The sequence below is a fragment of the Panthera leo genome, chromosome E2 (assembly GCF_018350215.1).
Source record: "Panthera leo isolate Ple1 chromosome E2, P.leo_Ple1_pat1.1, whole genome shotgun sequence".
Classification (NCBI taxonomy): domain Eukaryota; kingdom Metazoa; phylum Chordata; class Mammalia; order Carnivora; family Felidae; genus Panthera; species Panthera leo.
This window is the reverse complement of record NC_056693.1, coordinates 60,237,783-60,264,736: the sequence shown is the minus strand read 5'-3', so window position 1 is coordinate 60,264,736 and position 26,954 is coordinate 60,237,783. Positions and strand designations below refer to the sequence as shown.

Sequence of the window (26,954 nt, the reverse complement as noted above, 5' to 3'; positions counted from 1 at the left end):
CCGGGTTACCACGGTGACGGCTCCCAGAGTGGTCATGACTGCCCCGCACCCCGCCTCCTCCCTCCGCCCGCCAGCCCCGCCAGCCCGGCCACTCACATCCAGCTCCCCGTCGTCCAGCTCCCCGTCATCGTCCTCCTTGCTCTTCTCCTTGGCGGTCTCCAGGGGCTCCTTGTCTTCCAGGCCGTGAGCACCCGCGGCCCCCTCATCCCCAGGAGCCCCGTCCCCCTTCTCCTCGTCATCCTCAGCGCCAGCCTTCTCAGCCTCGTCCTCCTGCCCGGCGGGGGCCGGCTCCTCGGGGACCTCCTCGTCGTAGTCTAACTCATGCTCGTCCAGGTCCCTGGTGACCGACGAGGCCTCGTCCCTCAGGTCGCTCGCGCGCTCTTCCTCCCCGCGAGGGGGGCTCGCGGGGCCTCTGCTTGGGTCCTGGTCCTCCTCGTCAGAGTGACTCTCCTCCTCCTCCTGGCTCAGTCCCGGGGCGGCGTGGTCTTCATCCTCCAGATCGGAACCCCTCCCCCCAGCTCCGCCGAAGTCCTGATCAGACCCGCTCTCCCTCAGAATGTCATCGTCCGAGAGCCTCTGCTGTTCCTCCTCTTCGTCCTCTGGAGAGCGAGGGTCCCGTTCAGGGCTCTCGGCCACATCCATCGGTACCCACAATTCTGCAAAAGAAAAACAACGCAGGTGCACAGCACTTAGCAAAACGGAAAGCAAATCTGCCCTGGTTTTCCCGGGCCCACACTCGGTCCTGACCAGCAGGAGGGCCCGGGACCGCACTCGGCCCGGCACTTGGCTCCTCCAGACCCCAGGCCCCCGATCACAGACCACTGCTGCTGGCTGCGCCGACAGGGAGGCCGGGAGGCCAGCACCACCCACGGGGTCTCCACCAGGCTGCATGTACTGACTAAGCTGGGGGGTGAGCGCCTCACATCTGCAGCGATCTGGCAGAGACCTGGTGTTCTTGTCACAAGTGCAACCCGGTAAACAAAGTAGTAAGACAGCTGTTGCAAGGGACAGCTTTTTCAATTCTTAGAGTAAGAACTGAAATTCAAGAGAAGTTGCACGACTGAACGAGACAGCAGAACCGAAGGCACCCCTCAAGGGTCTGAAGCAGAAACCTTGGCCGGCCTTGGGAGTCCCCAGGTCATGGGCTAGCTCCTGTTCCCGAACGTGCTTCTGTAAGCATGGCCCTGACTGTCCCAAAGGATCACTCAGGACAAGCTTTAAAAATGCAGAGCTGGGGGCGCCTGGGTGGCTGTCGGTTGAGCGTCCAGCTTCAGCTCAGGTCATGATCTCACGGTCTGTGAGTTTGAGCCCCGCGTCGGGCTCTGTGCTGACAGCTCGGAGCCTGGAGCCTGCTTCGGATTCTGTGTCTCCCTCTCTCTCTCTCTGCCCCTCCCCTGCTCACGCTCTGTCTCTCTCACTCTCAAAAATGAATAAATATTAAAAAAAAAAAAAATTAAAAAAAAATGCAGACCCGGGGCCTACTCAGAGACCTGTATGTTGGAGCCACCACCAGACGCCCCGAAGGTGGCACTCACTCATGCACCCTGTGATTTCCTCACAGCAAAGTGGAGAATCACCGCCCTAACACAGGTATATCACGGAAAAGGACTCTTGCAGAAAACTTTACATGTTTGAGTAGTTTCACGTGTAAAAAGACTGTCATTTCAGAAGATCTCACTTTTATTTTTACCAATCTGGATTTAATACTAAAGTGTATATTTTTTGGTTTTCCAACCTTGATGCCCATAGACAGTATACTGTTCCATTTCTTCCTTAAAAAAATTTTTTTATTGTTTGTTTATTTTTGAGAGAGACAGAGCATGAGCAGGGGAGGGGCAGAGAGAGAGAGAGGGAGACAGAGAATCCGAAGCAGGTTCCAGCTCTGAGCTCCAGAGCCCGACGCGGGGCTCGAACCCACAGACCGTGAGATCATGACCTGAGCCGAAGTCGGATGCTCAACCGACTGAGCCCTCAGGCGTCCCTGTTCCATTTTGGAGACTGCACACAGTGGGACCGGAGTATATGTGCAGGAAACCAACACCACTCACCAGCACAACCTGGAGTGAGTCACTGTTGCAACAGCAGGAATGGCGAAGGGCTCAACGTTCACCTGAGTCTTCAAAGTTATTATTTAAGATGATGTATGTCACAATCATGCTACTTGGTATTTGGTACTGGAAGCACACACATATGACTGCATACTTCAATAAATACAGAAAACTATCGGGGCGCCTGTGTGGCTCAGTCAGTTAAGTGTCTGACTTTGGCTCAGGTCGTGATCTCACGGTTCACGGGTTTGAGCCCCTGCATCAGCCTGCTGGCTGTCAGCACAGAGCCTGCTTTGGATCCTCTGTCCCCCACTCTCTCGGCCCCTCCTCCGCTCGTGCTCTAGTGCGCTCTCTCTCAAAAATAAGATATATAAAATTATCTTATGCATTTATGTAACTAAAAATTAAACACGTATCTTTCAAATTTATACTTTTGAAAGGAGAACCTGTGTTTAAAGATGCATACCAAGAGCTGGTGCCCTAATTGATAGAAACACTGTTTTTGCAGTTAATGGAAATTATTATAATTGAGCACACGTTAGGACAAATCACCTAAAATTTGCCACTTTATAAATCAACCAAATGACCACCGGTAATAGAAATTTACAAACCTGATCATCCATTCATAGCCACAGTTTTGAGCATGATTCACTTTTCAGTCTTCCTAACTGTACTATCCAGAGGTAGGACTGGGGACTATTGGGGAGAATTTTTTAAAAGTCAGTCCTCAAATGGTGGACCCTGCTGAATATCAAGTAGGCCCCCCTGCCCCAGACGGCACGCCTACTGCCCCCCGTGAGATAAGCAAGGTGCCTGAAAGCTAAGGACTTTCCACGCTCAGCGGTCAGACAGGGCCAGGTTGCAACAAGCACTCGGGGCCCCTTCCCCTTTCTTGGTGGACAGTAAGCTTTTCCTTTGTGCAGGAGTCCTATGCCCATCTCTGCACAGATCTTCTTACGCTATATACAAGACACCTCTCCACACGGGGCAGCTGCTGAATCTAGACCTGTGCCCTGTGGGCAGCCAGTCACACGGAGCTGGTTACTGAGCCTCAGACGCCCCTACCGGAAACCTGACAAATTCTGATTTTCACATTTTATAGTGCGATGGCAACCCCAGAAAACAAAATGACTTCCCACTTAAATCAATCGACTGTTATCTAAAATTAAATGTCCCCTCAAACTAGATTAAAAATCACACAACTGATAGGCTGCAGAAAATACCTTCCAAGCCCGCCACTGGCCTCGCAACATACTATCCTGTTCAGAGCCACGAACTCTCCTAACCTGGTAACAGCTCTTTTCTGGGGGTCATACGCAAACCGGTTTGCACTTTGGTCTCGCTGTCATGATTAGATCCAATCAGACTGCCTTTTATACTTTGGGAACTTGAAATCAAATCCTAGAGTAATAAATGGAAGAAACACAGTACCTAACTTCAAATACCCAAACTAATGCAAAAAGTGGGCAGTTTACCCGCTGGGGGGCTGCATCTCAATGGGACACCCAGTGCAACAGTGTGGCCTCTGTGTTAGACCTGGACCCCAGCTTCCTAGAGTCGGGACCTTGGGCACGCCTCGGGCCACACCTCGGTATGTCTCTTCATCTGAAATATAGGGACAAGAGTATCTATTTTGCAAGATTGTAACAATTAGATGAGCTAAAGCCTGATCATGTGCCTGACAGAGGCTCCACACATTTGAATCTGAACTGAACTGGTGAGAAGTAAAGGTACTCCCCAACTTCTAAGAACCAGACTCCTATCACCCGTCAGACACACTTCCAGTCTCTGTGAGCACTTAGGAGTTAATTCATTCATGGTTTCATCCAACAAACAGCTGTCTACTCGATTCAAGACTGGATCACTGAAACAACTCTGCAATGAAGCTGACAGCCACCACCGCCTGCTGAGAGATGACCCCCCCTTCCCCCCGTGTCAGGCACCTGACCAATCCCTGTCAGCCTTCCAAATAAACCATGTTCCCCGTCACAGATAAGGAGACCTAGGCCGCATGGCCACGGAGTGGGTATCTAGGGACCGCAAGTCAGAACTGCACCCGGAGCGTGTGGTCAATTACAGAACCCCGTACTCTGCGTGAGCGCGTGCTACCCGCCGAGGAACCCACCCCTACGTTTTGCCACTGTTTCTATAGGAAATGGGACCTGACTTCCAAACTGATTTTGTAAACTCTTTTTTGGGGGAACAGAACCTACACATAAACTGGGGACTGCTACTGAACCAGTAGAGTCTGCCTGTTTTTATTTCCTCCCTTTTAAGGCTTTGTGCTGATCCATCTATAACTTCTTAGCCCTTCTACAAAACCACATTTTCATATATGTGGAGAAATTAACATACCACTAACGTAGTCCATTAGTTAAAAACCAGTTATGAACATATGAAGACCCAACTTGTGACACCAGTCATTTTAAGCTCATCTGCAGTTTGAATCTTAGGCACATAAGCTAAACAGAAATCCAAGAGAAGAACCCCCAAAGGTGCACACCGTTATACCGGCCCCGTGAGCAACGCAGACTCAGATTCCCATCTGGAGATGCTGGAGCACTGTGGCAGGAAAGTCACTTTAAGAAGTCCTTATTGAGTGCACACCCCCCACGGTGTAAATTGTGGAAATCAATTCAACATTCCAAGGACACAAAGCTAACTTCCTGACTCTCAAAGGCAGTTTTCAGAGCTGACCAGAAGGCAGCAGGGCTACCTAAGGCCCCGTGCACCCGCCACTCTGGGCAAGTGCACCATCTTGGGAGTCAAAGGTTCTAAACTTTGCCAAGAATCCTCAGTTACAGGTGACTGTGCGAGCAGAGCGGAGTAAAAAGTCCGCCTCTTTGGGGGCAGCCCAGTGTTCTCTGGTAGTGGTGCTTAGCCTTTAGGAGAGCAGGGAGGGCTCGCGTCCCTAGAAAAACGAGAGTATGTGCAACGTATCTTCCACTTTAGGGAGTTCAAGACCCCCTGGGGTCCATCCGCTGTCCCCAGATTAAGAGCTGGTGCCTTAAGTATACTGTACGTTACCGTACTCCAAATCCATACTTACCACGCCGTCCACAACTGTTGGTCTGCAAAGTCTGTCGGCGGGCCCCGCCCCCACCCTACATGGAGTACCTGAGGCGAAGGGTTCAGACTCACCTCTCTACTCCCCAAGCTCAGCAGACAGCTGGCACCGAGTAGCACGGCTCCACGTACTTTACTGTCTAAACGGGGTCACGGTTGAGACTGAAGCGGGGGGGGGGGGGGGGCACTATGAACAATTACAACAGCCGTTAGGAGGTGCTGTCCTAGGCACACTGGGACGTACGATCCCCCTTAGAAGGCCCTGATAATTTCCTGAGGAGTCACCTCTCGTCTTTACCTGGGGAGCCCCTTGGGATTTTACGGTATGAGGCTGCTCACAGGTGAACACGCTGCACAGAAAAACACGCCAAAGAACCTGCGTATTAGAAACAACCCGAGTCACACCCTGCTGCCCGGAAGAGAAGTGTCACCGGGGGTCAGAAGAAGGCTTGCCTTCCAGGCCCCGTGCCGGGCAGGCTCACCGTCTCTCGGGGCACCTATGTCCTGTTTGGAGACGAACTCGGCGTGGCAGCCATGTGAGTGCACACCCCGGGCCACATGCCAGGAAGAACACGCAGCCTACGGATGCAGACAGTGACACGGGCTCTTGTCACGTCTTCACCAACTCCTGGGCTCGGAGTTTTTACTCGGCTCTTCTCACACAATCACCCTGTAACCGAGGATTCTTGGCAAAGTTTAGAACCTTTGACTCCCAAGATGGTGCACTTGCCCAGAGAACCGAATGACAAGTGTCCATCCGTCACCGTGTTTCCACTGCAGGCTGCTTTGGGCAGGTGACACTTGATAAATGCTTGTTGGCTAAATGACAACATCTTGTTACTTGATAAACTACCTGTTGCATACCAGAAACTGGAAACAAGCGCTCATTTTTAGAAGACGATACCAGAACTCAGACGTGCAGTGAGTGGAGTCTCGTCACCCAGCGGCCACTCTGGAGTCTGGAGGGCTGCGCACGGATTCCAACAGCAACGCTAAAGTGCAGAACGTTTTGGGAACTTCTCTTTTTGAGCGACGTTTGGGACCTTTTCTTCTCACGCCCTAGTGGCCGCAGACGCTCGTCCTCTCAAGGTAGGTCACTCGAGAGATTCAGGAAACCCAGGAGAGGAGCGACTAAGCCACGTAAGAGGACTTCTGGTTAAATGCAGGGTACGACTATCGAATGGGACTAATCTTCTCACCCGACGCAGGTACTTACGGCCAAAACAAGAGTTCTCAGGAGGCTGTGGCAAAGGAGCACCCGTGAAATACAAGCATAACCTTTCAGGAAGGTAACTTTTAATAGAGCAATCCCTATCTGAAGGTCTAAGTTCTGGTACATCCAGTTACAATCCTGACTCAAAACGTCACAGGTTCACAACATCTAAAGGAAGGATGTCAAGACTGGTGACAGACACCATCCCCAACCGGACTAAGCCTGACCACCAAAAACTCCTCAGGAAAGAAGCACTCACCTTGAGACGATCTGTAGCTGTGAAAAAGTAAAAAAAAAAAACCTTCTTAAACACGAGCAAGGCCACAGCTTACCTGTTTGCTCTCTGAAAGGATTCCACCGAGCTTTCTTACAACATGTGAGCATTTCCCACACCAAACCAGGGAGGAGTTCCAGCCTTTGGGACACAGAGCTGGCTGCGCTCCACACCCGTGCTCAGGCTGTAAAATTCTCGGGCCAAGACTCCCATCCACAGGCAACAGGGGAGGTGAGTCTCAAAGAAGAAATGACGAGACGCTGCTCTGCCCCCAGACAGTACTACAGAGGCCAAGCACTCCCTTCTTCCATTTTCCCCAAACGGATCAGAAGACTGCCCCACTCTTGCCAAAGACCTTGTTGAACAGCGCTCTCTTAAAACGATCGGCCACACTACTCGGCAAATTAGCTGTCACAAAGTATTCGACAAAACTTAACTTTCAGCAGATGCAAGGCTGGAAGTGAGTTTTTCCAAAGGACTCGGCATCCTCCGGGCTCCTAACTTAAGGAGTTAAGTTTGTTCCTAAGAGTGGCGCGCGCGTTGGGGCACAGCCAAAACATCCAACCTGTGCACCGTGAAGCTGAGGGAGCAAGTTCCGGGAGGCTCCAGAGAGCTCAAAGTTCCCGAAGAGCCCATCCCCGGTCTTGGCTGGCCTCCTCCGCCGGGCGAACCTGCGTGCCTCCCCCCGCTACTCCTGCTGTGGGCGGCAAACATGTGCCACGCGAATGTCCCGGAAGAGAAATGACAGCTTCGGGAGTATCGACTCCACCGCTGGGCGCACAGGCGGCCGCGGGGAGTTCGGGGTCTGAGTGGGTTCCAGGGCCCCGTGGGCCGGCTCGCAGCGGACTGAACGCGGGATCGTGTGTGTTTCGGGGACCCCTTCCCAGGGCCCGAGGGCCACGCTCGGCCGGGGACGCAGCCCGGAGCGCTCCCCGGAGGCGGCGGCGCCGGAGCTCCCGGGCCTCTGCTCCGCGCCGCCGCCACGCTCCCCGCCCGGCCGCCTCGGCCTCCTCCCCGCCGGCCCGGCCTCCCCGCCGCCGCCGCCGCCACTTACCTCAGCGCGAGGGCGGGGAGGGGGCCACGGCTCCGCTGGCGTCGGGGCGGCGCGGGGAAGACGTCCCTCGGCCCTTCCGCTCCTCACAGGCTCCGGCTTGAGGCGCGACGCGGGCGGAACAAACGGGCTCCACTACCCGCGGGGGCCGGCCATTGTGCGACGTCATCAGGCCGCGACGGTCGTCCTGCGGGCCGGCGGGCTTCCCTCCCTCGCCCCGCCCTCCGCCCGCTTCCTTCCGGCCTCCGCGCGGCCGCCTCCGCGCGGCCCCACCCCCGCGGCGCGCGCCTGCCTGAGCCTGCCACGGCGCAGGCGCCGCCCAAGCCCCCGCCCTGGGGCGTGTCTCCGAGTCCACGCGCGGCCGGCCGCCCGAACACGCCTGCGAGGGGCGGGGCGAGCTGGCCGCGCCGCGCGGTCACGTGACGCCCCGCGCCGCTGGTTCCCGCCCGGCGGCCTCGCCCTCTTCCCGCGGACCCGTGAGCTCCCGCCACGCGGATGTGCGCGCCCAGCGCAAAGTTACTCGTGTTTTCCCGCACTGAGCTGAAACGGCAGAGCCCCGACAGTTTTCGCGGCTTCCGTCGGATTGCATCGCTTATGTTCATTGAGTGTAAGCGACTCAACACAGAATTGATCCTTTGTGAGTATTGAGTTTAAATGTCAGAGCTTACAAATTGTAACCGTTTCCGGTTTCGTAAAAATAATCAGCTCAACGCAGAGATTAATCATTTCTCAGATACTGAGATTAAATATCAGCGCTTAACAACTTCATTTCCGCGGGAATAAACAGCTCTCCCTATTACTAGAATGATCAGTGTATCAGACGGACGTCACGTGGCACCTGGAGCATTTTTGGCGGCTCACCAGCTGTGGGCACAGCCCCTCGGGGTGGGGCCACCCTGCGGAGGGCCAAACACAGCACTTTAAAAAAAAAAAAAAATTAATTTATTAATTTTTTTTGAAAGGGTGTGAACGGTGAAGGAGCAGAGGGAGAGGGAGACACAATCCAAAGCAGGATCCAGACCTTGAGCTGTCAGCACAGAGCCTGATGAAGGGCTAGAACCCACGAACCACAAGATCGTGACCTGAGCTGAAGTTGGAAGCACAACTGACTGAACCTCCCAGGCGCCCCTAAGATTTTATTTTTAAGTGATCTCTACCCCCAAGGTGGGGTTCAAACTCAGGACCTCCAGATCAAGAGTCCCATGCTCCCCCCTCTGAAGGCACTTTCCATTTTAGAGAGGAAGGTCCTGGGCTTGGTTGAATGCCCGGCAGTCTTGGCCTTAGGAGTTTTAATCGTTTGCCAACAAGGGAACCAAGTTTCCTTTTGCGCTGGGTCCTGCAGATTATGTAGTGGGTTCTGGGTGTAATTAAGGGTTTGGGGATGTGCTAAGCAGAGCAGGCCTTCATTCAGCCATCTTCCTCCTCCAGAAAATTCGCAATAAATACTAACAGCTCCTCCTTGGTGCAGTCTGCCACTGTTCAGCCGCAAATAAGTCTGGCACGCCGTGAAGTTGCGTGAACTCATAGATGTTTGCCCCATGTCATCTGAACAAATGAGCCAGGGAAGAAACGAGTTACCATATCACCCAGCAATGCCACTCCCAGGTTGCTGAACCAAGAGAAATGAAACCTGTGCACACAGACATCTGTACGCGAATGGATGTTGGTAACAACTTTATTCACAACAGCCACGAGGGGAAACTACCTACGTGTTCATCAAGTGATGATAGGTAGATACGGTCTATCCGTCCAGTAGAATATTACTGAGCCACATAAAGGAATGTAGCCTTTTTAAGAAGAGAGAGCAAAGAGTTCTCTGTCTCCTCCTCCAGCCGCCACGGGAGGGCACAAGAAGGTGCCATCTGCAACCCTGGAAGAGGGCTTTCACTAGAACCTGACCACACCAGCTCCCTGTTCTTGGGCTGCCAGCCTCCAGAACTCTGTCCGCGATTCTACCTCCTCAGTGAATCTCCAACCACCCTCCCTTTTCTCCAACCACCGTCACCACCTGCCAGGATTAAAGCTGCAGATCCAGACCTGGTTCCCTTGTTGTCACTGTGCCCTGCCCCCATCCTCTCCCGGACACCAAGAGTCACCTGCCTGTAATGTCACTGCTCCAGCCTGAGGCCCCTCCGGCGGCTCCCCCTGTCCCCAGATCAGACCTGAACCCTTGGGCCTGCTGTCCCCGCTCCGTGACCTGCCCAGCCTGTCCCTCCAGCACGTGTTCCTTCTTTGCCCTCAATTTGCGGCACACTTCCTGGGCCACCGGGTGTTTACGTGTGTCATTCTTCTGCCTGGGACGCTGCTCCTACATCTCCCCGCCTAACGTTGATCGTTCTTCAGGCCTCGTTGATGATGGACCTTCTCCCAGAACCTTGACTGTCTACGCAGCACAGCTATGAGCTCCTGGTCAGGCACGAGTCTCTAATCACAGTGTTTGCAGCATCTGGGGTGGGGGTGTGTGTTGGGGGAGTAGCATCTAGAAAGACAGAACGTGGCTGAGGTGGGATCAGAACCCGGGTGTCTCTGAACGTAAACACCACGGCACCTCTGTGCGTTGAGCCAGAGGCCCTGGGTGTCAGCATATGAACAGTGTCCCTGTGAGCCTCGGTTTCCCTGCCCTATAAAGTGGGGCTGTTCACACCTGCCGCCTCCTCCCGAGAGAAGGAAGAGGGAGTGCGGTGACAGGCACACACGGTCGTCGGTTCGCAGAGCTCTCCCCTCACGGCAGGCCTTGTGCTGGGCATTGTCGTCTGAACCTCTCAAGCGTGGTGGTCTCTATTGGGCTACAACCACTTTGGAGAACCGCAGGCATATTGGGAGCAGGGCTCTGTGGCCAAAAACATGACCCTAGGCGGGCGGCCCAAAGGGGAGTCGGGCTTCAGCAACACGGGACCTGTTAGGAACGCACGGTCTCGGCCAAAATCAACCACTCGGGAAACAACAGACGATGACGAGGATGTGGAGAAAGGGGAACCCTCTTGCACCGTTGGTGGGAATGCACACTGGTGCAGCCGCTCTGGGAAATAGCGTGGACGTTCCTCAAAACGTTAAAACTAGAACTACCCTCCGACCCAGCAATTGCACGACTAGGCATTTATCCAAGGGATACAGGTGTGCTGTTTCGAAGGGGCACACGCACCCCAGTGTTTACGGCAGCGCTATCGACAACAAAGTATGGAAAGAGCCCAAATGTCCACTGACTGATGAATCAAGATGTGGTATATATAGAATGGAAAACTACTCAGTGATCAAAAGGAATGAAATCTTGCCATTTGCAACAACGTGGATGGAACTAGAGTATATGACGCTAAGCAAAGTAGAGAAAGATAAATATGATTTCACACATGTGGAATTTAAGAAACAGGAACACAAAGGAAGGGTAGCAAAAATAAGATAAAAAGAGAGAAGGAGGCAAACCGCAGAAGACTCTTAAATACAGAGAACAAACAGGGTTGATGGGGGGGTGGGGGATGGGCTAGATGGGGGATGGGCATTAAGGAGGGCACTTGTTGGGATGAGCACTGGGTGTTATATGTAAGCATTGAATCACTAAATTCTACACCTGAAATTATCACGTTATATGTTAACTTACTTGGATTTAAATAAAATTTAAAAAATTTTTAAATGAGAAGCACTCGGGGCACCTGGGTGGCTCAGTCGGTTAAGCGTCCGACTTCGGCTCAGGTCATGATCTCACAGTCTGTGGGTTCGAGCCCCACATCGGGCTCTGTGCTGACAGCTCAGAGCCCGGATCCTGCTTCGGATTCTGTGTCTCCCTCTCTGCCCCTCCCCTGCTCTGTCGGGCTCTGTCTCTCTCCCCAAAATAAATAAACATTAAAAAAATTTTTTAAAAAGACTAAGTGAAATGAGCCAGTCAGAGAAAGATGAATACCGTATTATTTCACTTACATGTGGAATTTAAGAAAGAAAGCAAAGGAACAAAGGGAGAAAAGGGACAAACCAAGGAACAGACTCAACCATAGAGAACAAACTGATAGTTACCAGACGGGGGGGTGGGGGGGGCGGGAGGGGGGGGGATGGGCGAAACAGGTGACGGGAATTAAAGAGTTCACTTATGATGAGCACTGTGTAATGTATGGGATTGTTGAATCAGTGTATTGTGCACCTAGAACTAATATGATGCTGTGTGTTAACTGTACTGGAATTAAAAAGCTTGGAAAAAAAGCCTTCCCCGCTCCAAGGCTAATATTATGTATCATTATACTTTCATCATCATTATCATTATGTTTTCTCTTTAAAAGAGGAATGCACATTCTCAGGCCCTGCCCCGAGCTGCTGCATCAGCAACTCTGGCAGTGGGGCTGGCAGGCTGCCCTTCCACAGGCCTGGGGATCCGATGCCCCTGGAGGGCAAGAACCACGGGACTGTGGCGCTCTTGCCCGTGGCCTCTGGGAGACACGAACAAGGATACAGAAGATTTTGCAGTAATCACCAAAAAAAACAAGGGAAAAAAACAGAAACAGAAAAAACAGTTTACAGCTGTTTGCAATAGTGTACAATACGTATAATATTGTGATTGTTAAACATTTCAGTATGTGAACGTCAAATGTATGCCTCTAATATCTGTGCAGGTGAAGCTGCTTCCACAAAGGGCATTGACTGCCCCTTTGAAGGGGGAGGAGGAAGCCACGTGCCCTCGTGAGCAGGGGGGCGACACGAAGAGAGCTTCACGTTGGTGATTTTAAATATTTATTTTTGAGAGAGAGAGAGAGCGCCAGCGAGCACAGGCAGGGGAAGGGTACACAGGGAGAGGGAGACACAGACTCCAAAGCAGGCTCCAGGCTCTAAGCTGTCCGCACAGAATCCGACGCAGGGCTCGAACCCACGAACCATGAGATCATGACCCGAGGTGAAGTTGGACGCTTAACCGACTGAGCCACGCAGGTGCCGCATGTCAGTGATTTTAAAACCTCATCTGACGGCTGCTACCCCTAGTCACCTGTGGGTGGCTCTGTTGCTTTTCCTCTTGATTTTCGGTGATCTGGTCCCCTTTTATAGCATGCCTTGTAGTTTTTATTTGATGTTGGACGTGGTGGATAAATTTTTGTGGAGTGCTGGGGCTGCCTTACGCGCTCCCAGGGAGGGTGAGGCCTTCTGGGCGAGCGGGTTCAGCGGATCCCCGGGCCCTGTTAATTAAGCGTTGCTGCTGGGTTTCGCAAGGGCTGGTTTGTTTCCCGGAGTGTGGCTCGTACTCCTGAGTGGAGCCCCTGCGCGCTCAGAGGACCGTCTGCTCCGTCTGCCCAACTCAGTGTCCATGGGCTTGATCTACAACCTGTCGCTCCCGCTGCCACGCTGCTGCTGAACGCCCGCTCACTGCCCTTCTCTGCCGGTTGTCACACTCTCCCCCAGTCCAGACAGCCCAGGGGGCAGCCGTGGCCTGAGGGGTTCACGCTCAGGATTCTCCAGGCTTTCCCCTTAAGCTCCAGATGGTTTAGACCCTGTCTCCTCTGCTCAGTAAGGCCGCGCTTGCTGCCGTCTGTCCCCCCCCACCCCGCCGCAGGGTGCACGCAGGGTTCACTTCGTTGTTTCTCTTTGCTCAAGGTCATAGCCCTACGGCTGCCAGCGTCGGCTGTCCTCCAAACGTATATATGTGCGCATATGAGTACGTGCATATGTACGTCCGGCTTTGACCGTTGTTGGCGGGCGGCGGGGGCGGGGAGGTGCAATACTGGACTTTCACACTTCAAGGTGGCCATGCCCGCATGAGCCTCTGCTGTTTTCTCAAGCTGCCACCAGAGGGCACGCCAACCCAGGTGTTCTGCACGCCTGGGGATGGGATGTGGGAATGGAGGGGGGGGGGTGCGGCTCCCCCTGCCAGAGCCCCTCAGCCCTTCTCATTCTTGGGCTGCCATGTGGATGATGCCGGAAGGCAGGACGGGCCTCAGGTTCCTGGATATTCAAACGCTGTCTATTCCCACATGGGGAGGGGCACTCGCACGCTTGCACCCACACACACATTCCCTTTCATCTTCGTTTAGAAGCTCTTCCTCTGGCTTCCCTGGAACATTAATGGAGCACACAAATTTTGGGGGGCCTTTTTCTGTATTTGGAATTCACTTCTGCGAGACAACTATGGACACAGCTTGCAGGAAGGGCCGCTGGTTCTGGGTGGGGACCCCACCCTCCTGTCACAGCCCCTACGCAGACACAGTGTGGGAGCGAGAGAGATCAAGTCTCCGCTGCCGGGGGGCCTGACTCCTGGGGGACCCCTGTCCTCTCCAGGCTTTGTCCCAGACTCCTGAGGGGTGCCCGGCACCGACCCCACCCAGCTGTTTCCCTTTCCTCCCTTGAGACATCCTGGGACAACCTCAGACCCAGCTGAGCCGTGGCTGCAGCCCGCTCCTCTCTGGTGTGGCTGAACGAGTGAAGAAATGACCGAATGATTGCATGAACGGATGTCAGTTTGGTTCCCATCTCGAAGCCTTTACCAAGGGCCAGGACTTCTTCCCACAGTGGCAGTGTGGGCACGGCACCCTGGTTCCATGCCGCAAGCCAACCAGTGGCTTTCCGCACCCCAGTTGTCAGTGAAGCCTTTCTGGAAAACAAGGGGACTATGGTCGCCCGTCTCCAAGATGGCCCCAAGGAGCCCTGCCCGCTGGGACTCGCGCTGTGGAGCAGCCCCGCCATCCGGGCTGGCCCACCACGGCTTGGGCTGGTGGGGGAGGGAAAGGCAAGGTGTGCTGGGAAGGCCTGGAGCCCCACGTCTGTGCTCTTGGGGGCCCTGAGCTATTGTAGGACGTCCGGCTTCGCTGCTGGAGTGGCCGCGTGCAGAGGCAGAGGCCCCGAGATGGCACGGAGGGCAGGGCTCTGTTGTCCCAGCCAACCCGAGCCTGCCAGTCCTCCTTGCGAGGCACCAGCCAGGAGACCAGACGACCGCTGTCCCACTGTCATCAGGCACAGAGGAACCACCCGGAGGAGCCCGGCGGGCCCTCAAGTGTGCACGATAATGAAGCGACTGTCTTCGCAGCCCAGTTCCAGAGAGCCAAGGCCACAGATGCTCCCTCGCACCTGGGACCTGGGGTCTGCACCCATGAGGCCCCCAGCCCTTGATGAGTGTACCACCTGAATGTGACTTTCCCTACTTCTGGCACCAGCCTGCCTACGTCTCTATGCCAGCAGCCTTGTCCCATCTTCCGTTGCACAAACGTCGCCCCAGCTTCTATGAGCACCTCCTACCATCAGCAGAACCCACTGCCAAACACCCAGGATTAGCACCAGACAGCATGGCTTTCCACCGCCAGAAGGGTCACAGCTGTGGTGCCAGACATTAACCCTTTGGTTCCTGGGCCATGGAAGAGGTTCAGAAGTTTCCAAGGAGGGTCCAGTCGGCTGAGGTAGAGGGCCCTTGGTTATTGACATGTTGACATTAGTATGGGAGTCACGTGGCAATTTAGTGGCCGAGGAAGCCGCACTGATGCATACCAGCTGAACACCTGTGTGTTTCTTTGGGGGCTCACTCTGACACAACTTCCCTCCTCAGGGCCCATGGGGCATGCCCTGGGATGTGCCATCTGCAACTCACATTCGGAACCCTTCCTTCCCTGAGTCCCCACCCCCAGCTGGATGTTTTCACTGATTGCCAAGTCCCTAAGTCTGAGGACTTAGAGGTGACATTCTAGAAGTCTCACTGTGGCTCACCTCCAATCCCTGCAAAGTGGCCTTTCCTGCCCACACCCTGCCCTGCTCCTCGGGACCAAATGTAGGAGGGTTGTCATGAAAAGGGCAAACATTTTTTTGTCATTTTTTTCTAAATTACAGAACAAACCCACCTTTATAGATACAGACAGATAAATAAGGCGATTTGGGCCCTGGTATGTGACAGGATCCGGGCGTGTCCAGAGCCTCGGGGGTGGGAGTGGCCGCCCAGCGCTGTGGCTGAGGACACCTACTTTGTAGAGGGATGGGTTTGGGTTCATATGTCCACTCTGCCCTCCACTAGCTCGCCTTCTGACGCTCTGCTTTCTCTTCTGAAAAACGGTGACAGTAACAGTTGTCACCATAGGGGGGTGCTTGTGATAGCTACAATGTGCCACGGGCTGTGCCCAGTGCCTGACCTCTGGTATGCCCCCGGCAGATGGCTGCTGTTAGGTATGAACACATTTGAGAATAGGAGACGATGCTCACCGGTTATTTACAGATGCTCTTCCACTCACTCTGTTGTGAGCGCCTTTCCGTGCCAACTGGTACTTCCTACGACATCGGTCTTGACAGCCCGTTAGTCTCATGTGGGAACACAGCATCGAGTTCTTTCCAGTCTGAATGGATATTTAAGTTGTCAGCGAGTTGTCTTATTACAAACAAAAGCTATGTAACTGCTACGTGACCCCAGGAGATGCCCCTGGAGGCTTCTTTGCTGCGGGTGGTGAGAGGCTGCTGGCTGCCGGCTTCCTGGGGCACACAGAGGGCGGAGATGCAAACGTCTGCAAACGCGGTCTGTCTACAGTGCGGGCGAGCCGGTCGTGGGAGAATTCAAGGCAGAGTGAAAGCACTCTCTGCACACGTTCTGGGTGTTGGAGCTGTTGCTGCTCTGGTGGTGTCTTTCCTATCCTAGACAGAGGGAGGACTCCCCAGGATCAGGGGCAAGGGGAGTGGAGTAGAGGAAAGGACCGGCGTGAGGCTGAAGATGTAGGTTCTTGTCCCAGCTCTGCTGCTTCTCCGCTGTGAAGGGTGTCCTGCCCCATAGGGCCGACCGAGACACTCTGCACACAAACACTTAGCACAGCTCGTGGGGTGTGGTGAGTGGTCACGAGTCTTAGCTCTTTGTGCCGATTTCATTTACTAGCGTTAACTGCGTGATTTGGGCGAGCCGCTCTCCCTGTCTGGATGTCCGTTTTCACTTCCGCGGGCCTTGGTGTAGATGGGTGTGTTGCCGCCTTCCACGCCATTTGATTCCGTTCTCTCCTGAGGTCACCGTGCCTCTGGTTCCGTCTGGAAGGACGCAGGATAAGGCAGCAGGTGGTTTCAGCACCAGCAAGGGAGGACAGCGCCTGGAGCTGTCCATGGGCTGAAATCTCGGGTGGGTCTTCCTGAAGGAGGGCAGGAGAGGTGTGGCCCGCCGCTGGAGGAGGCAGCAGCAGGGATGGCGGGAGACAGGCTCTGTGTCTGGGAACAATGAGCCTGCCATGCGACCGGGGCTCATGGGGTCAGAGCCTTCCCAGACGTTCCCGGCAGCCCCAGTGGGGAGCTGGGGTGCCATGCTTAGAAGCAGGAGGGACCAGGCCTGCCATGTATGGGTATCTCCTGCCACCCTTTCCCCTCCCCGTCAGCCCTCTCCCCTCTCCACTCATCTCTGTGGTCCCGAGTTCAGCCAGGTCCTGGAAATCACAGTTTTGGAGCCATGTTGATGAAAATGCCACTCAGTCTGAGCTTGTGTGCAGAAGCGTCTAGCTGTGTCGTCTGTGATTCCCCCAAACAGGAAACCAGCCAGAAGTCCATCGACAGCCTGTCACGCACGGACATATTGCAGAGAATCCTAGGGCAGAACATTACACAGCAGTGGAAATGGACGGGCTACAGTCATGCTCGGCGGGGATGGATCTCTCAACGTGATGCTGGGAAGAGGCAGCACACAAATAATTATGCGTGGTTTACTTCTGGTTATAGAAAGGTCCCGGGCAGGCAAGATGAAGGACGGCATTTGGGGCTGTAAGCCAGAGAAGTGGTGGCCATCTGCATAGGGAGGGCAGGGGTAGTGGTCACCTACACGATCACTTTATTGATTCAACCAGTAATTTATGTTTGGTGCACCTTTTCATGTGTACGTTATGTTTCAAAATGAAAAAATAAAGAAGAGAAAGTCACTAGGGGTCATCGGAGTTTCTGGAGGAGAGGGCTATTAAAACACACATTCAAGGGCACTGCTGCTGGTCATTCAATTTGGTGGCCAGGAATATACACACTAACAGGGTCCCTCCTTGGTTCTGAGGTGTGTGCCTGTGACCCCTACAACCTACGACCCCGAGATCAAGAGTCGCATGCTGTACCGACTAAGCCAGCCAGGTGCCCCCTGAAATCTGCATTTAAAATTAAAAAAAAAATTAACATTTATTTTTGAGAGACAGAGTGCGAGCAGAGGAGGGACAGAGAGAGAGATACAGAATCTGAAGCAGGCTCCAGGCTCTGAGCTGTCAGCACAGAGCCTGACGCGGGGCCCAAACCCGTGAGATCGTGACCTGAACTGAAGTTGGTGCTAAACCGACTGAGCCACCCAGGTGCCTTTAAAATGTTTTTTAAGTGTTTATTTAATTTTGAGACAGAGAGAGACAGAATGAGCAGGGGAGGGGCAGAGAGAGAAGGAGACACAGAATCCGAAACAGGCTCCAGGCTCTGAGCTGTCAGCACGGAGCCCGACGTGGGGCTCGAACTCACAAACTGAGATTATGACCTGAGCTGGAGTCGGACAATCAACCAGCTGAGCCACCCAGGCGCCTCTGAAATCTGTATTTTAAATGTCTCAGAAAAGCCAGGCCCCTGGCCATGTGGGGGAAGCAGTCTGGGAGCCCTGCTTCCTGGGCCAGCTGAGGGGTCCCTTTGGGCTCTCCTCCTGAGGGCTAGCCAAGAGGTGTGGCAGCCATGCCCCCCATGGGGCACACGGCAGCACCCCTGCCTCCCAGAGTCCCCAGACTTGGGCTCTAGTCCTGCCCCTGACCCAGCCATTCCCCCTCCCAAGCCACAGTCCCCGTTCTGAAATGAGCTGCAGGCGACGCACACTGAGCGTGTCGTTCCTTCCTCTCCACAGCCCTGTGAAGGGCCCTCGAGGGCTGGGGCGGGGGTGGACCCCACACCAGAGTCACCTGCAGATTGTAGACATCTGAGGGTTCCCCAGTTACTCCCAGCCTGGCCGCGCAGGAAAAGGGGGCCCGTCCATGCCCTCCCCACCTCCTCCCTGGATTGGTACCTCCTCCTGTTAGGCCACCAGTGGCTCAGCTGGCTAAGCAGGGTCCCTCTCGGCCTGATGAATTCGGGCAGCCCCCTGCCCCAGGCCTGGGAGGGGAAGCGGGGGCTGTGCCTCGGGTCTCCTGCTGGGGAAGCTGCTGCGGGTTGGCAGTCAGCCCTGCAGGGGGAGGGCGGGGAGAGGGAGGGAGCGGGGAGAAGTTGGCAGGGCTGCGTGTGTCTGTGTGTGAGCGCACACCGGAGGCTCACCCGCGCACAGCTCTGCAGCTGCGGGATGAGACGCCTCCGTGCTCGGAATGGCTGGGGCACCAGGACTGTCTCCCCCTCCCTGTCCCTGGAAGGAGGAGGAAGGCTCCTCCTGGGGGGAGTTGTCTGAGCTTTCAAGTTTCTCCAGGGCTGGGCTGGGAGATGGCTGTCGCCCATCTGGTGGAACGTTTGGTGCAGAAAGGCTGGCGTGCAGGCGGGGTGGGACCTGGGGAGGTCCTCTGAGACCTGAGGAGGCAGGGACCGGGCCAGCTCACACTGCGGGGGGCCGCACACTGGAGGGGCAGCTGTGAGGACTGTGGGTGCAGTCCCGGGGCGGCCAGCCTCCACGGTAGAAGGCAGCTGAGGCCCTGGGGGTGGCAGCAGCTGTGTTGGGGTCCGGGCCTGACTATCTCTTCAGCCAAACAGAACGGGGGCTCGTTTTCAGGAGAGCGATGGGCCTGGGGGCCCCTGTGGATCCAAGTGTGCAGGCGTCTATGAGTACAGGCGTGGGTGTGTGTTCCACGCACGTGTGCACCTGCCACGTGAGTGTGGGCAGTGTGTGTGTATTTGCAGCGGTGGAGGGGTGAGTGAGCTTATGCTGTGATTCACCTACGTGCATGTGCATTTGGGTCTGTGCGTTTTGGGTGTTAGGGTGTGTGTGGGGGTCATTCACGTGTGTGTGCGGGAAGACGTGTGTGCTGCATGTTGGTGTGTCAGGGTGTGTCATGTCTCTGTGTGTGGCCGTGTGTGCCGGATCTGCTGAGGAGGGTCCGTGAGAGCTCGTGTGTGTGTGTGTGTGTGCATGTCTGCGTGTTTGTGCGTGTGCAGGTGTGTGGGCAGCGTCCTAGGGCACACCCGGCCCTGCCCCAATTCTGTGCCCTGGTCCTTGCCCCGTGGGGGCTGCGGCGGGGGCTCTTGGCCACTTAGAGCCGGCAGGACTGGGCCAAGCCCCGGCCTGCTGGCTGTCTCAGCGCATGGTCTGCCTCAGCTTCCCCTGCTGCTCACCTGCCCCCACTCCGGGCCCTAGAGGGGGCCGGCCTGGCTGACGGGGGAGCAGGGCGTGGCCGCCCGCGGAGGGGCAGAGTGACTCTGGGCCGTTTCGGGAGCGAGAGTGTGCCACGGCCCCGGCCCGGGGCTTGCGGGCAAGAGCCGGTCATTGGCTTCTGGCTCGGCTCCTGGGCGACCCAGCGTGGGCGTCACACGACCCCGGTGTGCTGATCGAGCTTGCTCCCTGCGGCACGAGAGGAGGGAGCTGCCGTCAGCCCCACTGACGGATGGGGTGCCGAGGCTCAGGGAGATTGGAACCTTAATGCTAACGTTAAGTGGCAGACATCGAACCAGACTCCAGGTCCAGAAGTTTCCGTGCCCTGCCGTTTCTCCAGAATCTCACCGTGTCCCTGAGTCTCCCTACTTCACAGATGAGCTCACCGAAGCTGAGGTGTTGTGTGGCTTCCTCACGACACAGGCCAGCTGACCTCTGAGCACTCAGGATGTGCTAGGCCCAGGGAGCGATTACCCGGGCTGATCCTGCCCACGGTCCTGTGCGTGAGGTATGGTTGTCAGCTGTCTTCGTGCACCAGGAAACAGGCTCGCGGGTGGCACCGACTGGCCGCGGAGACTCGGATGTGTATTCCCCGTTCTGTCCCCTTGTCTGGCCAAACAGCAGTCTCACAAGCACAGGGTCCCTGGTGTCCCTCGGGGCCTGGCTTATAGGACCGCAGGTGTCGGCTGGGCCTTGCGCGTGCACGGGCCCCGCCCCGCTGACCGGGGATGCCTCCCGGAGCTCCCCCTTCTCGCCCGCTCCGGCGCCCGGTCGGCCACCACGACAATCCCCTCAACGCGCCCCCGGCCCTTGGAGAGGCTGACCCGGGCCCGACTGAGTACAGGTTGGTCCTCGTGTACGTGACTGGCATGTTGGGCAACGCCGTGGTGGTCCTGGTGACCGTCCGGGGCGTGCACAGCCCCAGCGGCTGCTACCTGGTCAGCCCGGTCCTGGTGGACCTCACCGTGCTGGCGGCCGGGGGGCTGCCCGACGTCGCTGGCGGCCTGGCTGGGCAGTGGGTCTTCTGCGCTGCCCGGGCACCGCCTACTAGCAGCTCCTGGGCATCAGCGTCTCCTCCTGCTCCGTCCTGGCATCTGCTGCGGAGAGAAGGCGCTCCCTGGCCCTCAGGCGTCTGCCTCCCACACAGCACTTCCCGCCCGGGATCCTTGGACCCTGAGCCTCGGCTGAGCGGGAAGTCCTGTTCCCCGTGTCCAGAGAGGGGAGCAGGGGTGAGGCCCCGGGAGGCCCGGAGTGAGAGGGGCTCTTCCCTCAACTCCGCTGCTAACTTGCCACGAGACGCCAAGCGATCCTACATTCCTCTGGGCCTCGGTTTCCCCATCTGGGAAGTGGGCATTGGCACTGGACGTTCTCGTGGGCTCCTTCCAGCTTTGATGTTAGCCCCGAGGGGCAATGTAGCCCAGAGTTGAGCGTGTGGGCTCTGAAGCCCGCTGACTGGGTTCAAACCCGGCTCCACCCCTTCCTAGCTGCGTGGTCTTGGGCAGGCTGGCTCAGAGGCTAGGTGGCTCGTCCAGGGCCACACAGAATGGGGACACGATTGAGGCCTCTGACATCCAAATGCTGGCCCGGTCCTGACTTTCCTGGGCTGTCGCTGCCTGGGGTCCAGGGGTTTCCGCCACCGGCCCACGCTGGTTGATCCCGTGGCCTAGGCATGGCAGGCCGGGGACCCCGGTCTAGGCTCTGAGCCGGTGGATGAGGGGTGTGTGATGTCTTTGGCTGCCTCAGTTGGAGACCTTTGGGGGCTGGCAACTAAAAACTCACTGGAGCTCTCCCAGAGGTCAGAGGTCTGTGAAAGGACACTGGGGTCCCTGGGCCTGCGGCAGACGTGGCTGAGCCCGGTGGGCCTCAGGGGACACGGCCCTCGGGGCAGCCCCTCCCACACGTCCTCCCACCCTCCCCTCAGGACCGTCACCCTGCTCCGCCAGCCCTCAAGGTTGCCACCTAGCGCCCTAAATCCCCGTGGCCCTCGACTTCTTCTGCGACAGGACCAGATGGGGAACCTGACGGGCCAAGCTGGTCACGCACACACACGTGCACGCGCAGGGCTCACCTGATCCCACGGCCCCAGGGCCCAACACGGCCGCCTTGTGGCTGCAGGTACGTCGCCATCTGCCACCCAACGCGGGCGCAGACTGCGTGCACCGTGGCCCCGGGCCAAGTGGATCATCGTGGGCATCTGGGGGGGAGAACGTGTGACCACTGTCTCTCTGGTTCTTCCTGGGGAACCCCAGCGTCCGTGAGAGGCGGGGCCTTCAGTGCGTCTACAAGGAGTCCGGCAGCCTCTCCCTGCCCATCCGCCTGCTGGACTCCCCGTCTTGGCCCTCGCTCCCCTGCTGGCGGCCACGGTCCTGTACGGGCTCATCGGGAGGACCTTGTTCCGGAGCGCACGGTCCCACCTGCCCCACCACAGGGGACGGTGAGGCCTGGCAGGAGGTGGGGACCCAGGAGAGGCGGCCCCAGGGGCCGGGTCCAAAGACTTCTGGTCTTCCAGGAAGCAGGTACGTGAGGTCTCCAGTGGAGCTGGCAGAGGGGGGGCAGTGTGAAAGGAGGGGTTGGTAGGCAGAGGGGCGGGGAGATGGGGCAGAGGCAGAACTGGGAAGAGAGAGGATGCAGCCAGGCGTGCATCTGTTCACTCACCGGTTGACTGCTCAGCCCCCACTCAGTTCTGGGCCCTGGCACTGGAGAGCACGGGGCACGGGGCACAGAGCAAGGGGCATGGGGCGTGGAGCACGGGGCACGGAACATGGGGCATGGGGCATGGAGCACGGGGCACGGAGCACGGGGCACAGAGCACAAGAGCATGGGGCACGGGACATGGGGTATGGGAGCACAGGGCACGGGGCACAGGGCACAGGCCACAGGGCACGGAGCATGGGGCACGGGAGCACGGGGCATGGGAGCGCGGGCCACAGGCCATCGGTCATGGAGCACGGGAGTATGGGACACGGGGCACAGGGCACGGGACATGGAGCACGGGGCACAGAGCACAGGGCACGGGGCAGGCGCACACATACAGCCTGTGGGGGGCGGGGGGGAGGTGATGCAGGACAGGGCTTAGGGGAGAGGCACGTACCAGAAAGCACTGGGGGGGTGGGGGGGGGCCCTGGAGCGGAAGCGGGCCGGGCGCACTGGCCTGGCGTGAATGGCGGGGTCGAGGGTGCTTGTGACTTCGACTGCAGGGAGCGAGGAAGCCATGGGGGTCTCTGAGACAGGCCGTGGGAGACAGCCCGAGACAGGTGTACTCAGAAAGACGGAGGCAGGGGGAGGACTGAGCAGAGGGGACACCTGTGACCCAGCGAGAGAGATGTGAGAGGAAAGAGAGACAGAGAGAGATAGAGAGACAGAGACAGAGAGTAAGAGATAGAGAGATAGAGAGAGATAGGGAGAGACAGAGATACCAAGAGATATAGAAATAGAGACAGAGATAGAGAGAAAGACACAGGGACAGAGAGATAGAAAATAGATACAGAGAGACACAGAGACAGGGAGAGACAGAGCCAGGTGCACAGAGTGGCAAAGATGTGTGTCCACACTCAGGGCGCAGTGTGGCCCCGGACTCAGAGCTCTGGTCACACAGGTGGTCACACTTTCTGGGGCAAAAGACAGTGCTGACTGCACCCTTCTCATCACAGTTCGGGAAGGAGTTTGCTGTCCTGACGCTGTGACTGGAGAGGGAGGCTCAGAGAGGCTCAGCGAGCAGGCGGCCCAGGTCACACAGCAGGAGCCCGGGAGCTGGGATGTCCCTTGGTCCTGCAAACCCAGCACCTACACCCTCACCCGCTGCCGCCTCTGGGCCCTGGAGACGGTGGCAGGGAGAGGCCGGCCCCAGAACGGACGAGGGGCCACCTGGAGACCTCCCGTCAGCTCTGAGCCCCGCCCCCCCCGGAGGCTCCTTGCCTGGGCCAGGCCGGTGGCTGTCCCCCAGAGGCCTGGACATGTGCCCCTTCCCCTCTCCGGTGACCCCAACTCCCTCAGACACCCTGGTCCTATCAGATTGTCCTGGGCTGCATGGGGGTGGGCTTCGAACCCCCTAGGTCTCTCTGGGTCTGGTGGCGCACTCCTGAACTGAAGGGGTGGGATGGGGTGCGGGCGGGGGTCCTGCCCAGAGGGGGGCGGCTGCACTGGAAGGGGCTGTCCAGACGGTCACGAGCGCGATGGGCTTTGGGGGAGGCGGGCTCGCGATGCCGTGCCGTGAGTTCTCTCAGCCCTCCGAGCTCTGCTTCCTGGTCCCCAAAGGGGAGACCGTGACGGCACCATCTCGAGGGAACCCGTGCAGTGCTCCCGGCTGCGTGGGGCCTCCAGGCCCCGTCCCAGGCATCAGCCTTTGCCAGCTGGGAATCTAAGCGGTCTGGGGGCAGGGTGCACCTGGGGACACAGGGCAGTGACCGGGTGCCCCCCGAGACGGAACTGTTTCGTGATCTTATCCACCAGGCCAGTCGGGGACATCACATGATGCCCAGCAGATATGCAGTAGCAGTTTAAGTCACTGTTTTCTTTTTTAATGTTTATCTACTTTTGAGAGACAGAGAGAGAGACAGAGCGCGATCAGGGGAGGGGCAGAGAGAGAGAGAGGGAGACCCAGAATCCGAGGCGGGCTCCAGGCTCTGAGCTGTCAGTACAGAGCCCGATGCGGGACTCGAACCCACGCACCATGAAATCATGACCTGAGCCGAAGTCGGAGGCTTCACTGACTGAGCCCCCCAGGCGCCCCTGAGTCCCTGTTTTAGGAATATTCCCATCACTACTCCACAAACAGCTCCGAGGCGGGAGTTGTGGCCGCACCTTCCTGTGGTGTGTGAGCGGCCCCCAGCCTGAGCCCGTCTCCCAGAGGTCACCAAGATGCCGCTCTCTGTCGTCCTACGTGTGACCTACTGCACGCTGCTGCTGCTCAAGCCCCTTGTGGCCCGGCCCTTCCTGGACCCCCGGGTGCTTCCCTTGTGCCGCCCCTGCGTCCACACCAACAGTGCGGTCAGCCCCAGCGCCGACAACCTCAGGTCACGGAAGGTCCGGTCAGCCTTCCCGCGCCTGTGCAGGTGTAAGGCAGGGGAGGGACAGCGGCGCACAGCCACCAGCTCCAGTGTGGTCCCAGCGACCCCTCCCAGAAGGTGCTGGCCGACAGGAGTGAGGGCTCGGGTCCTCAGGCAGCAGGGCCCCCACCCCGGCCACAGGAACCTTCTTCTGGCAGCGTCTGAGGGCCGCCCTCCTTCTGCCCAGTGCCCTGCCTCTCTCTGCTCGTGAGCTGGGTCCTGCAGGCGTCGGCCCCGCCCACCTGTCCACCGGGCCAGGACAGGGGCAGACACCCTCTTTGCCGATGGCTTCCCTCCCCATGAACTAGGACAGTCGGGTGTCCTGGGTCCAAATGCTGGATGTTCAAGTCTGCATTCCATGTGGGAATTGGAGGGCCGTTAGCCCCCGGGTGGGAGATCTGTACAGCTTGTAACACTGAGCATCTCTTCGCGGAGGGGGGGGGATGCCCCGAGGGCGTCACGGTACCTTGCTTCCGGTCCCTGTCAACATGGCCTTCAGTGGTGGGTGCAGCCTGCCCGGGGACTGTCTTCCCATGTGGATAGAGACTACCTGGGGCCACATCGAGAGGGGACCCAGCTTCCACCGCTGATACCCAGAGACGCTTCATGGGGTAGGGGAGCCCCCACCCCAGACCGCCCCAGCGGAAGAGTGTGCCCCCCGGAGGGGCCAGCAGGGCTGGCCCCTTCCCGATCCTGCTGCTAAGCAGGAGCCGGGGAGGCGGGGACTGGGGTGAGTGGGGAGCCACTGAGGAGGCAGGACCAGCCCTGTGTGGTGATCCTTAATGATGGGGGGCTCTGGGCTCCGGGCTCTGCCCGGCACTCTCACCCCTGTGTGTATGAGGCCTGGACCCCTCTAGGCAGGCAGCCGCCTGTCTCCTGGAGGTGAGCCCTTGCTCTCCTGACCCCCGAGATGGGCTTGCATCCCCGACCCTGTCCCTGTTCCTTCTGAGGTCACTTTCCTCCTGGCCTCTGTGGTGTCCGTTAAAAGCAGAAAATTTTCTTTTTCTTTTTTAAAATTTATTTAAATTCAAGTTACTTAATATATAGTGCAGTATTGGTTTCGGAGTAGAAACCAGAGATTCATCCCTTACATACAACAGTCTTCTGTTTTGCCTCCCTGTTTTAATCATCTTTTTCTTTCCCTTCCCCTATGTTTTGGTTCTTAAATTCCACTTATGAGGAGCTGATTGGGAGGAGGTGTGAGTGTCGCCAGCTGGCCAAGCCCCTGAGGCCAGAGGATGACAGGACAGCGCCCACTAGGGGGCAAGCCCCCTGTTCAAGGCCACAGGGACCATGCACGTCGCTCTGGATCTGTTTCCCAGCCCAAGCGGCTAAAAGCGGAAAAGCTTTGGGTAACTGGTGGGCTCAGCTGGGCCGTGAAATCCGCACAGACGTGTTGAGTTCTGATTTCTGCACGAAGTTCACTCTGCTACGGCTCGGACGCGTGCTGTCCCGGTGAGGACCGCCAGAGGGGCTACTGGCCATGGGCGTGGGCGCCGCGGCCAGGCCCGTGCCACCCCGGGGGGCGAGTGTGTGTCCCTGGACCAGCCCAGAACCTGTGCCCAGAGAGTGCCCTTGTGCCTCCGGGCAGGAGGGAGGCCCGAAACCTGTGCCCAGAGAGCGCTGGTGGTGCCCCCCGGGGCAAGTGTGAGGCCCGGGGAAGCCCGGGCCCGGCCTTGCGTTCATCCCCTGCAGGTGCCGACGCATTAAGCACCCTTAACGGCGCCCGTCCTATCGCAACGGCCTGAATGGAGCTCAGGTTCCGCTTCCGGTTCTGTCTCCCGCGTCCCGTGCGTAGCCCTTGTGGTCTTTCCCATCAGCCCCTGGTCCCGCACAGTCCGGCGCCTCCCACCCCCACCCTGTCTGCCCACGGAACGCGAGGCGCGGGCTCCCCGCGTGGCCCTTTCTTGCGGCCCTGCCCCGTGGTGGGCGGGGCTGGCAGGTGTGCCTCGTAAGGGTCCGCCCAGTCCCCCGCGTGACCCGCCGGCTCCGAGTCCTCCGTTTCGCCGTTTTCACTACAGCGTTTCGATGTCACAGGATCGGGCGGGGCCG

At 57.5% G+C, this 26,954-nt stretch overlaps 1 protein-coding gene, 1 long non-coding RNA gene and 1 pseudogene across 5 annotated transcripts in view; 2 read left to right on the top strand and 1 right to left on the bottom strand.

Moving 5' to 3' along the window:
- ZC3H18 (zinc finger CCCH-type containing 18) overlaps window positions 1–7,879 on the bottom strand; it is a 59,301-nt gene extending 51,422 nt beyond the window's left edge. The window contains exons 1-3 of one of the 4 annotated variants that reach the window (XM_042917990.1): window positions 7,656–7,879; window positions 6,587–6,603; window positions 97–656 (exon numbers count right to left, since the gene is read on the bottom strand). In XM_042917990.1, coding sequence (XP_042773924.1) covers window positions 97–642 — 546 coding nt within the window. In that variant the 5' untranslated portion in view covers window positions 643–656; window positions 6,587–6,603; window positions 7,656–7,879. Of the gene's footprint in view, window positions 1–96; window positions 657–6,586; window positions 6,604–6,659; window positions 7,515–7,655 lie in introns of those variants that run through there. The other 3 variants (XM_042917988.1, XM_042917987.1, XM_042917991.1) reach the window with 3 other exon arrangements.
- A 120-nt stretch (window positions 7,880–7,999) lies between these two features.
- LOC122207800 lies at window positions 8,000–17,463 on the top strand. The gene is made up of 3 exons (XR_006197013.1): window positions 8,000–8,289; window positions 12,248–12,347; window positions 17,092–17,463. It is a non-coding gene; the product is annotated as an uncharacterized LOC122207800 (long non-coding RNA).
- Window positions 17,464–20,585: 3,122 nt separating this feature from the next.
- LOC122207766 lies at window positions 20,586–25,067 on the top strand (annotated as a pseudogene).
- The last annotated feature ends 1,887 nt before the right edge of the window (window positions 25,068–26,954 follow it).